At 58.2% G+C, this 15,550-nt stretch overlaps 1 protein-coding gene across 1 annotated transcript; it reads left to right on the top strand.

The window, feature by feature from the left end:
• Nucleotides 1–716: 716 nt before the first annotated feature.
• CMKLR1 (chemerin chemokine-like receptor 1) lies at nt 717–7,590 on the top strand. Its single transcript, XM_082491492.1, has 3 exons — nt 717–759; nt 5,299–5,429; nt 5,996–7,590. The coding sequence occupies exon 3, from the start codon at nt 5,999–6,001 to the stop codon at nt 7,082–7,084; it is 1,086 nt and encodes a 361-aa protein (XP_082347618.1). The 5' UTR covers nt 717–759; nt 5,299–5,429; nt 5,996–5,998; the 3' UTR covers nt 7,085–7,590.
• Nucleotides 7,591–15,550: the final 7,960 nt, after the last annotated feature.

Raw genomic sequence — 15,550 nt, 5'->3', positions numbered from 1 at the left:
AATAGCAACCTATATATATGAAAAAAAAAAAATAAATAAAACCAGAGAGAGAAGAGGAGATGAAAGAACTTTTATTATCTGGGAAGAAGCTCGAGTCATTTTAAGCAGCGCAGAAACACAAACTGCCCCTTTTAAAGAAAATCTTTGCCTGTGTAGGTACAAACGCTTTAAGATTTTCCCTTTTCATGCTCAACCCTTGACAAGAAGGGAAAGGCCGGGAGCGGAGGGCTGGGCCGGGCTTTTACTCATGGGGCGGCTCTTAACGAGCCGGGGCGCTTTGTGCCGGGGAAGGACAGGTTCCCTTTTCGGGCTCCGGCAGGAGTTTTGCCCTGGGAAGAGCCTCGCACGACCTGTGCGTTGAGGTTTCTGGCTGGACTGGGGTGCGCTCCCCATCGGGGTGACCCCACGCCTGTGGCCGGGGGTAGTTGGTGGAGTCCCATCCCACCCCAACCCGTTCGGACCCGCAGAGCCTGGCTGGCTCTGCCCAGATAAACACTGACTCATGCTGTTATTCCGTCCCACCCTGGGCACAGCTGGCTTTTTTTTTTTTTTTTAAGGCTGCCTTTTCCAGCTATTCCTTTTTTTTTTTTTTTTTTTAATTCCTGTTCACACGGGCCGGGGGGACGCAGCCTTAGCGGGTACGTGGGGAGCAGCCGGGGGTGCCGAAGGCTGCCAGGCACGGGGGTCCCGGCGAAAGGAGGAATCGAGGGCGGCTCCGCGGCGCTGAAGCGGGGATGCGTCGGAGCGCCGTGGGTGCAGGTAGGGCTCAGAATTCCCCGCCGTCCTGCGGCCGGCCATGGGGCACAGCTCCGTGCCTCAGTTTCCCGCGGGGACTGGCTTTGCCCCTCCTTCTGCTTTGGGGGTCCCCCCGCCACCAGTGACTTGGGGGAGCTGCCGGCCCGAACCCTCGCTGGCGGGAGCCCGTGTGCTCGGCGTCAGGCTGTGGTGGATGCCCAGCATGATGCTGCCTCTCCCGTGGTGTCCAGCGGCCCGGTCCCCTTCTCGGCCGGCTCAGGGAGGGGTGGCAGGGGTGGCACCGCGGCCCAGGGGCAGCGTTTGGGCAGGTCAGGGCTCAGGGTTTGCAGCGGTGTGTCCCTTTTGATGGGCACGTGGGTGGCGACCGACTCACACCGAGGGCCGGGGCTCCGTCCCCGGGGCATCCTCGTGGGGAGCAGGATGCTGCGCAGCATCTCTCCCTGCGGTAGGTGTTGCCATGGCAATTGCTGGCTAAAATAAGGGTGAACTGGAGCTGGATACCCAGAGCTGCTTTCCCATTCCATTTTCTCGCTCCCCTTGAGCGCTGGCGATTCCCTGCATGGGACCGGGAGCTGCCGCCGCGGGGCTGGGCACTGGATCCCGGAGGGGACGTTCCTCCCGTGTAACCCCGGGCTGGAAAAATGCGGGTGCCGGAGGGATGGATGGGGTGGCCTCAGATGCCAGCTCGGGATGGGGCGAGCATCCATCTTCCCTAGGGTATGCTCCTCCTGCCATCAATGGGAGCTCGCTGCGCCCAGGATCTGGCCCGTGGGGTGGGACACAAACTCAACCAGAGTGAAAAGCCCCCACGGAACTGGGACCAGTGTCTGCTATGGGGGGAACTCCAGTGCTGCGGCAGGGCCCGGAGGGGACCGCTGGCAGTGGGTCCGGGGGGACATGGAGATGCTTCAGCCCGTGCCCTCCCCAAAGCTCCTCAGATGTTCCACCATGTGTTGGCCCCAAACATCTGCCCCCAATTCCCATCCGTGAGGGCGCGGGGCTGCGCCGGGGCTGCCTGCGCTGCGTGGGCTGCCTGGCCGCCCTCCTCCCACATGTGCCGGAGGAAGCGGGTTTGGGGTTGGGGTGCGCTGGGACCTCGGAAACCGCTGCTGGGGAGGAGGGGAGGGGGAAACGCTCAAATGAGAAAAAGGCAGAGCAGCTGCCCGGGGGCGGCAGCAGCTGTGCAGGCAGGGACGCAGGCAGGGACGCAGGCAGGGACTGCCCGTCCTGTCCCTCAGTGTCCCTCCCATCCTTAGCACCCTGTGGGTGCGAAGCGGGTGCCGTGGGGGAACAAGGACTAACTCAAGGGCACCCCCCCCAGTTTCCCCAGTGCTTGTGGGGACCCCCCGCACAGGCTTGTGCTGGTCCCAGCCCGGTTCGGTAGCATCGTGTGGGCAAAAGCGTGATGCACTTTGACAGCACAGGCGGGATCTTGTGCGCTCAAAAGCTGGTCTGCTTCTTTTATTTGATTTTATTAGATTATTTCCATTCTCCTCCCCCCAACCTGTTCCAGTCCCTCCAGTAAAAGCATTGCCCTCAGGCACCGGGGGAGGCAGCAGGCAGTGCTGGCAGCCTGCCTGTCTCTAGAAACGCCTGGTGCAGGCAGCTGAGAGCTCCGACAGCACCGGTTCCCCTGGTGGTACCCGCTGCTGGCAGGGACGAGCATCCCCGGCACTCGGACCTGGCTGAGATCCCATCCCCGTAACCCCGGTCACATCCGTCCCCCGCCCGTCTGGCCCGGCCACGGAAAAGCTTTCGCCCAGAAAAGCTGGATTTGAACATTTTTCTGCTGTTCTCTCCGTTTCCTGTTGCCTTCCCAAGAACAACATCCCTGACCTCATCCTCCCCCGGTGCGCGGCCGGGATGCTGCCGGTGCGCGAGCCGCCCGTCGGGAATCCCACCCCGGCGCCCGCGGGCGGGACTCGGCCTTCCCTGGGTACCAAGACAAATACAGCTGCGGGAATGACGGGGCCGGCAGCGGCCGGCTGGACAAAAAGGCTATTTTGGGTAGATCCTGTGCTCATTTTTGTTGAGGTAGGAGGACAGAGATGAATCGACCGAACGGAGAGCGAAGCGGTTTTGGCTCGAGCCGGGTATTTTCAACCCAGAGAAGAGCGTTGGGAGACGCTTGTGATTATGTGGCTTTTTTTTTTTTTTTTTTTTGCCAAACTTTGGGGTTTTTTTTGTTTTTTGGTTTTTGTTTTTTGGGTTTTTTTTTTTTAGTGAGAAATGGGGAGGTTTCACGCAGCCGCCCCGCAAGCTCTCCATTTTGGGGAGAAAGGTGGGAATTTACCAGATGATTTTCCAACTGGGCTCCAGCTGCCGGTGCCCAGAGCGCTGCCGGGAGGCTCCCGGCAGTTTCGGCAGCTGCTTGTCTGCTGCCTTGGGGTTTGCGAGAGCTCCGGAGGAGCCCTGGGAACAAACCCATCGTCTGCCAAACCCCGTGGGGAAACAGAGCCCTGTGGCTCCCGTCGCTCTCCAGCCATCCTCACCCCAACTGGGGAGTGGGGCCACCCCGCTGCCCAACCTGGCAGAGGTCTGGGGTGTTTCTTTTCCATCCCCTGCCTCGTCTGTCTGCCTTGAGAAGGGCAAACGTCAAAACCAAGAAAAAAAAGGGAGAGGGGGGAGCAAAATAAGCAGACAATTCAAATAAATAGTCCATTAAATACAGCTTTGAAATGTCAAGCGGAATGTCACCACGCTCTCTGGGCTCAGCGATTAAAAAATAATAATCAAGAGGAGATTTTTGCATTAAAAATATAGAGGTGGGCACAACGGGAAGAGGAGCCTGTAAAGCTCCCTCCCAGCAGGGGACTGAAGGGGGCTGCAGCGCACGGGGTCTGGCTGACCTCGTGGTGGTGAGGGGCAGCGGTCCGTCCCCGGGGGTGGCACCAGGCTGGGAATGGCAGGGGGTGGCATTTCTTGTGGGTTTCTCCCCAATAGCAGAGCGAGTCCCAGGAGCTTTGGGGCTCTCTGGCTGAGGGGGATGGGATGGGATGTAGTGGGGTGTGGTGGGATGGGATGGGATGGGATGGGATGGGATGGGATGGGATGCGGTGGGGTGGGGTGGGGTGGGGTGGAGTGGGATGGGATGGGATGGGATGGGATGGGATGGGATGGGATGGGATGGGATGGGATGGGATGGGATGGGATGGGATGGGATGGGATGCGGTGAGGTGGGATGCGGTGGGGTGGGGTGGAATGGGATGGGATGCAATGCAATGCAGTGGGTTGGGATGGGATACGGTGGGATGAGGTGGGGTGGGGTGGGATGCAATGGGGTGGGATGTGGTGGGATGGAATGCAGTGGGGTAGGATGGGATGCAGTGGGGTGGAATGGGATGGGATGGACGTGGGGCTCTGGGATCCTCCATTTTTCTGCGGCTTTGCCTTTGGAAAGGTGATGACATGAAAACCGCTGGTCCGTAAAGGCAGCGGTCAGGATGGCTCGTTAGCCAGGAACATTAACAGTCAGCGCTGTAAGAGCCAGTTCTGCTGATACTGTTACTTCCACCGGATCATCAACTTTGATTCATCCTTTCGACGATCAAGGTTTTGCCAGGGCAAGGCCTCCTTCCAGCTCAAATTAATTCACCAGCTTTGCGCTAAAACCTTATTTATTCTGGCTGCTTACTGTCCCCTGGAGCTGGGCAAGGGGAGAGGCGGTGGAGCTGCGATTTAAGCACCCGGCCGGGGACTTTGCAGCGATGGGAGCCGCAGCAACGGCAGGAAGGAACAGGAGGAAAAGCCCAGGGAGAAACAATAGGTTACAACACAAAACACCACGGGGATTTCAAAGCGGGGCTCGCAGGGAGGGTCATGCTCAGGGGCACCTTTGAGCTGAAAGTCCTTGAGAACGTGAGGGTCCAGCCTGGATGGGCAGAGCTGCATCCTTCCCGCAAGGAGAAGGTCGGGTGCGACACCCCGTCCTGAGGTTTGCAGAGATCTTGCCCCTCTTGCCATGGCTCGCTCCGGCGTGCTCGGGTGTCGCTAATTGCCTTTGGTGGCTCTCGGCTTTAAACCCACCGCGGCTGTGCACAGGGGAGTGGTTGAACCCATTTACCGCAGGGCTAAGTGGCTGGTGGAGACCGGCTTCTGATCGTGGCAACCGATGCTGTTATCACAATTAACATTTTAAAGCACGCAGGGCACCGATTTAATCAGAGAAATAACTGTGTGAGAGCCCAGACACCTCGCGCATATTCGTGGCTTTAATTATTTATACCAGCGTTGCCCTGGGCTTGATTGTAGGGTTCTTTGCGTGCACCTACTGATGCTGCCTCGCGTCGGACGCTTGTACCAAGTGTGCGGTACGGGATTTCTTCCTGGGTTGTCCCAAAAGCTGTTGGGATGATGGCAGGATCCCAACTTTACCAGCTCCGTGGTGGGGGAGCCCCCAGGCCAGCACAGCCCCCCACGGCTGCCGGGGAGACTGCACAGGGTTAAATCACGGCGGCGGCGGCGGCTGAGTCTCAGTTTCCTCCCTTAACCCCGCATCCGAGGGTGAACGGCCTCTGTTTGATCTTGGCTTTAATATTACAGCTCCGTCCCCGGATCTGCGCGGAGGGAGCTGCCTTTGTGCCGCGGGACGCTGAACTGCCGCCGCCTCTTCCCCCCGTCCCGCCGGGCGTCCAGCGGCAGCGAGAGCACGGCCACCGCCTCGGGGAGGAGAGGTGAGAGGGGGCGACGCCGGTTTCGCCGGGTTGAGTGCCCAGCATCAGTGGGGCGCGTGGTCCCTGCCCGCTGGAGTTTCAGTCCAATTTGCCGGGTGCTCGGGAGAAAAAAAAAAGAGAAGAGCCGTAATATTTTGCAGATTGGAAGGTCTCAAAGCTGTTAATGGGCTGTTAATCAGCATCATCCTAGTTTTTCCCTTGGAAGTAGGCGGGTAATAGACATTTTTGTGCAGGATGAGGCTGCAGCCACATCCTGGTGGAGACGAGGGGCTGAATCACGTCCTGTGGCTCAGGGAGCTGATGGCTCTTGGTCAGGGGCTGGGAACCTGGTGAGGAGTTGGTGACCTCCAGGGCCAGCAACGGGGTCCCCACGGGATCCCCCCATACCTGTGTGCTTCGTCCCCTCTCTCCACAGACCCTTGTGCCGGCGCGTGTTGGGGGTCCGGCGTCCCTCCCGCAGGCTGTGCTCGCTGTGATTAACACCATGTGTTTGCTCAGCAGAAACACGCAGAGAAACATCACCAGCAGGAGGCCCTGGGACTGACCAGGCTGTAGTTTGTTTACAGATAATGGCACTTTCCAATTTGTCCAATTACTTGGATGATGTTGATAACTACAGTGACTACCCAGATTACACCTATGAGGAGACCAGTGGTGTGTGGACAGACCCTTCCCACGACCCGAAGGACGTTGCGCGGATCCTCTCCGTCGTCATCTACAGCGTGTCCTGCGTGTTGGGCATCCTGGGGAATGGCCTCGTCATTGCAATCATAACTCTGAAGATGAAGAAGTCGGTCAATGCCATCTGGTTCCTCAACCTGGCCGTCGCTGACTTCCTCTTCAACATCTTCCTGCCCATAAACATTGCTTACACGGCCATGCGGTACAACTGGATCTTTGGGACAGTCATGTGCAAGTTGAACTCCTTCCTCCTCATCCTCAACATGTACACCAGTGTCCTTCTGCTCACCACCATCAGCTTTGATCGCTACGTGTCAGTGGTTTTTCCCGTCTGGTCTCAAAACCATCGGTCGACCAACCTCGCGTATCTAGTTTGCCTGATTATCTGGACCATTGGTGTCATTATGAGCTGCCCATCTCTTGTCTTCCGAGACACGGCACAAACCCACAACGCCGTGATTTGTTTTAGCAACTTTTCCCTTTCCAGGAATAAGTCTTACCAAGCCCTGGCACTAATGAGGCACCGAACGGTGAACATCACCAGGTTCCTCGCTGGGTACATCCTTCCCATAACCATCATCACCTTCTGCTACGTTGCCATCGTCTTCAACTTGCGTCGAAACCGCCTTGCCAAGTCCAAAAAGCCCTTCAAGATCATCGTCACCATTATAGTCACCTTCTTCCTTTGCTGGAGTCCCTACCACCTTCTGAACCTCCTGGAAACAAAGCCCGACGTGATCTCACGCTCCGTGTTTGAGATCAGCATCCCCATAACCACGGCGCTCGCTGCCTCCAACAGCTGCATGAACCCCGTCCTCTACGTCTTCATGGGCCAGGACTTTAAGAAGTTCAAGGTTACCATCCTTTCCAGACTGGTGAACGCCCTCAGTGAGGAGACGGGCCACTCCAGCATCGTTCACAGGAGCTTCTCCAAGATGTCTTCAATGACTGAGAAGGAGACGACAGTCCTCTAAACTCAACCTGGATGCCTGCAAGAGGGCCATGGTCCTCCGGTGTTACCCATGGCCACCACTGTGATGGTGGCCACCCTTGCACTGGCCCCTGGTGTGGGACGAGCACGGTCCAACGCTGCCCTATAGCGTATTCTTTGACTGATCTTGCTGCCTGGGGGCTGGCAGGCATTGGAGACCACTGCCGCTCTGGGCCCATGGAGAACATACAACCACCCTTAATCTGTCTTTGCGATTGCAAAGATGGTTGCACCAAACTATTTAAGAAGACTTTTGGGGGGCATTCCTGTCTAATCTATGCATTGCCTGGCCTGGCCAAGGGCATGCCTGCTGTTTCCAGACACATCGTTATGGGGACATTGGGCAGAGGATGTGTCTGGGAAGGCACCTCCACTGCCAGGCTCCCGAGAGGGATGGCAGAGTGGGCACCCGCCGTGGATGATGCCTGCTACGGCAAAACTGGTGATGCTCTTCCTAAGTCCTATATATGCATATAGCTACTCATGTTAAAGTCCTAAAGTATATTGGTACTCGCACAATATGTTTGTAACTGTGTTGTGAGCACTTTGTCCCCACAGAGGCCCTGGGAAGTGTCTTCATAAGAGGGGGTTGAATATCCCAACCTCAACGGACTGGGAAATCTCACATGGCTTCTAAGTGATCCAGACCCAGGGCCACCTGCCAGGGTGAGGATGGGGCTCATGCACAGGGTCACCAACATGGAAAACTGGGAGAAAAAAGAGGGAAAGTCTCATTTGAAGTGTCTTTTGAACAAACCCCACTGATGGGCACGTTTCACGTGGTACATTTTGCAGAGCGGTTTGATGCTTGGGCCCGTGAGTCCCAGCAGGTCCTTGCAAAGTGCTCGAGTGGCACCAGGGAGCAGGTCCATGGGCTGGGGAGTGCGGTCCTGGGGGAGGACCTGCTGTCCCCTCCTGGATCCAGGCGGACCCGGGGACTGGCTCCATTGATGGCTGCTCCCTGCTGTGATCAGTCGGTCCTATGGGAAGATTTTTGTCTCTTCCTGACCAGGCAGCAACCTCATCGCTGGTGGGAGACTCTGGCGCCGTACGCAAATCTCTGCAGTGAAGGATGGACCAAGCCACCATCTCTATCCAATTTCACGCACAGTTAATTTGGGAGATCCTTCACCATTTGGGCTTCTTGACTATGACACTGGCATCACGCTTATTTATGTATTGGTTTCTCCGTGTCACCCACAGCCTCTCACTCCCAGGAAAGCGAGGAACAACCAAGTCCTCCACCTGCACCAGGTGCCGGAGCATTGCCGGTCCCTGGAGCCGGGTTCGGGCAGTCCCCGATCACGCCAGGCATGTTTCGGGGGGGTCCCTGGGGGTCCCAGCCCACGCAATGCCACGGGGAGCTTGTGTGCTGGCAATTGAGAGTCTGCCCACAGGTGCCCACAAAGGCTGAGATATTTATTTATAGCTTTAAAAAAAAAAAAAAAAAAGGAAAAAAGTGAAGAGGCAGCTCTGAGGAAAAGGTACGGAGCGATTTACAGGCTCCCACCAGCAGCAGATCCCACCAGACATGGATATAACCCGAATCACAAAGCCCCAGTGACTGAGCCGCAGCCCCACGCTGTGGGAACGCTGTGGAGAACAGGAGAGGCTGCAGCGGTGGGGCTGGATTTCACCCAGGTCATTGGGCGCCCCCACCACCCCCAGCGCTGCCTTCGCTGGTCTACCTCGATCATAGAATTGTAGAATCATCGAATGGTTTGGGTTGGAAGGGACCTTGAAGACCACCCAGTGCCACCCCCTGCCCCGGGCAGGGACACCCCCCCCCAGCCCAGGTTGCTCCCAGCCCCGTCCAACCCGGCCTTGAACACCTCCAGGGATGGGGCAGCCACAGCTTCTCGGGGCACCCTGCGCCAGGGGCTCACCGCCCCCACAGCCAAGAATTTCTTCCTAATATCTCATCTAAATCTCCCCTCTTCCAGTTTGAAGCCATTCCCCCTCGTCCCATCACTCCATGCCTTTGGAAAAAGTCCCTCCCCAGCTCTCCTGGAGCTCCTTTAGGCACTGGAAGGAGCTCTGAGCTCTCCCTGGAGCCTTCTCTTCTCCAGGCTGAACCCCCCCAACTCTCTCAGCCTGTCCTCCCAGCAGAGGGGCTCCAGCCCTCAGATCATCCTCGTAGCTCTCCTCTGGCCCCATTCCAGCAGGTCCACGTCCTTCCTATGTTGGGGGCCCCAGAGCTGGAGGCAGTACTCCAGGTGGGGTCTCCCCAGAGCAGAGCAGAGGGGCAGAATCCCCCCCCGCCCTGCTGGCCACACTGCTGGGGATGCAGCCCAGGATGCGGGTGGCCTTCTGGGCTGCCATCGCCCATTGCCGGCTCATGGTGAGCTTCTCGTCACTCAGCACCCCCAGGGCCTTCTCCTCAGGGCGGCTCTCCAGCCGTTCCCCGCCCAGCCTGGAGCTGTGCTTGGGATTGCCCCCCCCAGATGTAGGACCCTGCACTGGGCCTGGTTGAACTGCACGAGGTTGGCACAGACCCACCTCTGCAGCCTGCCCAGGTCCCTCTGGATGGCGTCCCTCCCCTCCAGCGTGTCCACCTCGCCTCGTGTCTCCCTCGTGGAGGCATAACCTCATTAGCATCAGGGAGAGACAGGGGAGCACCCGCACCCCATGAAGCTGCCGGCGCGCTCGTCTCCCGTTCCGGGGATGCAGAGGGACGGGGTGCTGCCGGCACTGCCCGCGTCGCCCCCGGCCTGGGGGTGCCTGTGGATCCCCCTGCGTTGGGCTGCAGTTTTGGCGCGTGGTGGGGCACGTCTGTCCCCCGCAGCGGGGCAGGGAGGTGCCCGTCCCTACCAGTGTTGCGGGGGATGCTGCAGGTCCGGGCTGCTAAAAATGGGGTGGGGGATTTATCCTGAAAATAAAGGGCGTCCGGCCCGAGCCCTGGAGGGGGATGCAGCCGGGAGACGGTGATTAAAAGGGAAATTAATGGCAGATTGGTGACTGCCACCTGTTGGGTGCTGCTCTCAATGGCACGGGGTGGCTGCGGGGCGCCCGGCACCCCACTGCAGGTATCTGCTGGGAGCTGGGAACCATCGGGCTGAGCAGCACTGACCGCTCCCCCGGGGGGCAATGCCCTGTCCCTGGGCCGCACCGCGTGCCGTGGACCAGCCCGGGGCTGCTCCCGCTGCCGAGCCGCCTGTGGGCACCATCCACGTGGGGTTTTCCCCCAAAAGACCTACGCAGGGTCCATCGCCGTGGAAGATGCTGTGACCGAGGAGGTTGCAGGGGAGGAAGGCTTTGGCAGCGGGAGGAGGTTCCCCTCGCTCACCTTACGCAGTGCTTAATTACCCGCTGGAAGGGCACAGGGTTCCTATTAGCAGTCGGACAGGACAGATGGGGCGGAGAGGGCAGAGGGACAGACAGCTGCTCAGGGAGGCGAGGGGGACACGCAGAGGCAGCGCAGGAGCCCAACGCCCGTTTGGGGGACAGCGGGGACAGGGGCCACCCCGGAGCCAGCGGCCACTGATGCGTTTTGGGGTCAATTTTGGGGGGGCAGCTGAAGAGCTGCGGCAGGAACAGCCGGTGCGTCTGGGCTCACCTTTCCCTACACGGGGACGGGTTTGGGGGGGCAGCGTGGGTCAACGTGTATGGGATGGAGGGGAGGCGGGCAGCCCGTGTGCGGCGCCCCCAGGACCCAGCGCCATGGCAGTGGGATGCTGCCGGGCCGTGCTGGAGCAGAGACGCTCCTCGTTAATTTTTCGTGGCTGGATTTGGCAAGCCCGTCTATTATGACGGCAAATAGCTTTCCCCACCCCCACCCCCAAAAAAAAAAAAATAATAAAAGTGATGACTTGGTAGATAACCTCGGGTTAAATCACCGTTATAATGACAGCTCGGGAAACCTAATATTTGACCTCGTCTTCGTAGCTGTTTGCCTATTTAATAAAAAACCTGTTTTACATACAAATAGCCCAGGTACGTGCTCGAGCTCGTCGCGCGGAGCGGGAAGGATCCCAGGGCTTTGCGGTAAGCGGCCGTTTCCTAACGTGTATTCCTCATCTCCGGCATTGAATTTTGGATTGCGGGAAAGCAGGCGGGAGCAAGGTGGGGGGGGGGGAGGGGGAGAGGGTGGGGGAGGGGAATACGGGGCTGGGGATTTACGGCCAGGAGCCAGCGACCCGAGACGGGAGTGCGGCGCTCCGAGCCGCTCGGATGGGACACCTTCCCAAGATGCCCTCCGTGGGTTTCCCCACCACCACTTTAATTTGTCCCTCAATGTCCCCAAATGGCTCTCTAGGGGGAAAAGAAGCAACTATGCAAAAAAAAAAAAAAAGCAGCTGAAAAAGCATCGTTTCTCCTGCGCCCGCATGCGGTGCTGAGCCCGGCAGTGGGGGCTGGCGCCTGGTCCCCCCCCCACCTGCAGACACCCCGGGACAAGCAGCGTGTCGTTGCTCCGTCTCCTCCCACTGCTGGTCGCCCCCATCCCGGCGGGGTTTGGGATGAGGATGGGGAAAAGAAGGGAAAAAAAAAACAAACCCGAATTTTGCCCGCTGGACCCAGTAACCCGCCAAGCATCGAGTGAGCCTCCCCGGGGAATATCGGTGAGTTCTGCTCCCACGTCGCCCACGAAGGCAGGCGGCAAACACGTGGAACGGAGGCCATTAAAAATGCATATAGACAAAACAGAAACGGGGTAAAATTATTCAGGATAAAACATCCGCAGCAGAACCGCTCGGTTCTTCGGCCGGATTTTTCCTTTCCCTTTCGGCGGCGTGGCAAAGCAACGCAACTCTATATTCGCCCCAAATTCCTCTGATGTTGCCTAAACGTACCCCGGCACCTCACAGAGCGGGCGACGATGCATCCTTTCAGCCCTCCTTTTTTTGTTTGTTTTCTTTTTGGTTTGTTTTTGCAATGCCAGCGATTCCATTCCTCCAGGGGAGGGAATCTCGCCCCGCCGTGTCGGCTGCGGTCCCCCGACGGTGATGGGAAGGTCCGATACGTTAAATTGTGGGTTCCTCCCGCTGACCCCGCTCCATCCCACTCCCGCGGGGACTGCCGGACTGGCCGCTCAGCTGGGAGACGTCCTCAGCTGTGAATTAACGCCGTCCTCTTGATTAATGCCGGCAGGAGGCTAATGCCACCGCGGCCGACTCGAGGGCGACGTGCAAAAAATGTAATTAGCGTGCGGGGAAGGGGCTGAGCGGGAGCCGCAGCTCCGGGGCCGGGTGGCACGGGCAGCCCTGCTCCCCGCGCTGCTCTGCCCCCCCTTTTGGGGCAGGACTCAAGGAAATCCTAATTGGGGGTGGCCCCGGGTTTAGCAGCTAAAAAGGAGAGGGGTGAATGGGATCCGGAGCCACCCCCCATGAGACCTGCAATTAAGGGGATTGTGATTTTAGGGCAGGTCAGGCAGGGATGGCCGGGAGAGAAGAGCAGCAGGTTTGGGAGCTGGGACACTGACCCCCCCCAAACGAAGACCCCCGTGCCCAGACTTGGGACCCTCACTCCCAGCCCAGGACCCACATCCCCATCACTAGGACCCTGACCCCCACCCTTGGGGCCCCGACCCCAGCCCAGGACCCCCCTGTCAAGCCCTGGGACCCCGACCCCCAGCCCAGGACCCTAACCCAAACCCCAGGACCCCGTTCCCCAGCCGCAGTCATCCCACCTCTCCCAACCCCATCCGGGTCCCATGTGCCCCACGCGCTGTGGGGCTCAGCACCCCCGGACACTGGTGACGGTGCCGCGGCACACTGGGAGCCCCTGGCAGGACCGGTCCTCGCCCAGCACATCCTCTCGGCGTGTCGAACCCGCTCCGTGGCCCTCCGCGCCCCCTCCCCGCTGCCACCTCCCCGTAATCACCCGCCGCTCCCGGGGCCCCGTAACTTTGGGGCTGACTCTCATTTCACAGGCGCGGTTGGGAAATGACGGCAGAATATTCCAAAAATCATTTCTGTGGAACACATTACCGTCCTTAATGACTGTTCTTTTTCAATTAGCTGTCACGGCCCTGAAATAAAGCTGTGCTTTCCCTTCTCCGATAAATCACGCCCTTTATTTAGAATTGGAATTAAGGGGAAAAAAAAAAAAAAAAAGATTAAACATGTTACCCTTTCCCTTTCCTCGATGCCAGGCGGGTTGGAGCCACGCTTAAATTATCTCCGCTGCATTCAGGCATATTGTCAACTGTAAATTTTACAGAAAATAGTAAAACCGATAAATAAACATGCCGCTTTTGTTGGGGATGAATATTACTGCTGCTCAGATTTATAACTCGCATCTCCCCTACATTATAGAGCTTTTGTGAAAGCGCTGTCGCAGCTTCTGTATTATGCTGCTGAGGTGGGTTATCTCCCTCTCATTGAAGCAGCAGCAAGAACTTTGCATGTGATTTAATTTGGGAGAAAGGGGAGCCTCCGACCTGCTCTGAGCATCATTTGCACCACCGGGATCATTGCCCAGAACCCCCTGAATTCACCCCAAAGGGGCATCTGCAGCTTTGGTCAGGGAAGGGAACCTGGACCGAGCATCATCTCCTCCAGCATCACCTCCTCCATCGCAGGGACCGGCCCGCTGAGCGCCAAACCCACACGGAATTGGGGGAAACGCAGGGAGTTTTGGTGCAGACGCCGTTGCTATGGCAACGGCTGAGTAACCCATCCAGCCCGGGAGGGAGGATGCTGCAGCCTCCGCCAGCGCACGCAGGACGGGGGAAGCGGGAAAACGCTCCCAGGGCTGAGAGATTGCCGGGGGGAGGGAAAAAAAAAAAAAAAAAAGATGATTTTTAATGTGGGAAGCCGGGGGTGGGCGGTCAAGGTCACCGCCCCCCCCCAAATCCCCAGGCCCACGCGAGCCGGCGGCTCCTGCCCGGGGATGCTCGGGGCTCGCCGAGGCTGAGTCGAGCAGAAAGGCTCAGTGTTTTTAAAAATCACGGCGGAATCGCGGAGGGTTGCCTCCGCTGCCTGCACATCTCGGTGCTCTCCGAGCAGCCGGGCTGACGGCATTTGGGAGGCAGCCGAGCAGGGCGGCTATTACACGGCGAGAGCGTTGTCCATGGAAATGATGCAGAGAGGATGGTTGGTTTCTCTTTGCGGAGGGAATATACGTTTTATTATGACATGCCAGTCCTACGCGGTTAAAAAAAAAAAAAAAAGAAAAAAAAAAAAAAGCCCGGAATTTAGTAAATAAAAATTAAAATAAAGCATAGCAGCCGCCGGCAGGGCAGTGATTGCTGCTCCTGCGTTAGCCGGGATGGAAGCGAAGGCACGGACCCTTGTTAAGCAGGGGGGCGGTGTGTGTGTGTGTGTGTGTGTGCGGCCACCACACTTACGGGGAGGTAATGACTGCTAATTGCTCCATTTCGTAGCAAAAAAAAAAAAATATATACACCACCAAAAACCCAACAAACGATTGCGGTGAAATAAAGGCATTAAACTTCAGCGGTCCTTAAAGCCATAGGGGAAAAGAAAAAAGCGGGAAGCTGATTCTGCTGGTGCTGGGGGAGTTCCCTCTGCCCTTTTGCCATCGGCTCTGAAGGGGTTTGGTGGGGGCAGCGCCGTCCCCCCGGGCTGTGCGGATGGGGGGGTCCCTGTGCTGGGGGCAGCCCCCGTCCCTGCTCCCCACACCTCCCCTTCCACCTTATAAACCACAGCCCAAGACACTGAGCACGTTGGCTGCACGCAATGTCACCTCTTAATTGTTTTATCTCGGAGATTAATTGGCTTTTGGGGGGTTTAATTACTTCCGAGGGGGTGGGAGGGAATGCTGCCCCTTCCTCAGACGGTGCCTGTCAGAACGAATCCCGCCCGGCGCGCGTCTCCATCGCTGCTATAAAAAAAAAAGAAAAAAAAAAAAAAAAGGGGGGATTTCACCAACTCCAGATAAGGCGGCGATCGGCCAAGAGAAAAGGAATAAATTGCACCGAACCTGCTCTTGCCCCGGAGCCGAGGAAGGACGGGAGGCAACGGGAATAAAGCCCGCAGTCAATCTCCCCGCTCCCACCACGGACCGGAATAAACCCGTCTTTAAGGACACTCTAAAGGTAATAAAACTCCCAAGAAGGAGCCGCTTTGGTTGTGCTGTCGGTGGGTTAAGATGCGGGACGGGACCGGCGCTGACGTGATTAAAGCCGGGGGCGGAGGAGCCATCCGCCGCTTGCAGCCCCGGGGGCCATCCAGCCCCTGCTCCGGGATGGGGCGAGGGGGGCCGGGGCGCTCGGGCGGCCCCACAAACACACGGGAAGGCAGAATAGCAACAAAAACTCGCCTTTAATAGCTGGATTGACCTGAGGATTTGTTCTGACCGAGGTAGGCAGCCCCGGGGCCGCCGCGAGCGGAGGAGTGTGGGGTCAGCTCCATTCCCACTGCCGGGACGGGGCTCACCCACTCTCCTGGGAAACCTCCAGCCATTTGTCAAGGGGAGAGTTAAAAACAGGGGCGCTGCTCCCTATAAACACCTTCGCCCACCTCCGTGCAAAGAAACGGGGAGCGGG

This window comes from Vanellus vanellus (assembly GCF_965231255.1).
Source record: "Vanellus vanellus genome assembly, chromosome: 16".
In the NCBI taxonomy this organism is placed as follows: domain Eukaryota; kingdom Metazoa; phylum Chordata; class Aves; order Charadriiformes; family Charadriidae; genus Vanellus; species Vanellus vanellus.
Note: the sequence above shows the minus strand (reverse complement) of the source record. Positions and strands in the feature narration are given on the sequence as shown.

Bases quoted from the DNA above. Each gene is read 5' to 3' on its own strand.
- CMKLR1 (XM_082491492.1), top strand. From the start codon at position 5,999: ATGGCACTTTCCAATTTGTCCAATTACTTGGATGATGTTGATAACTAC.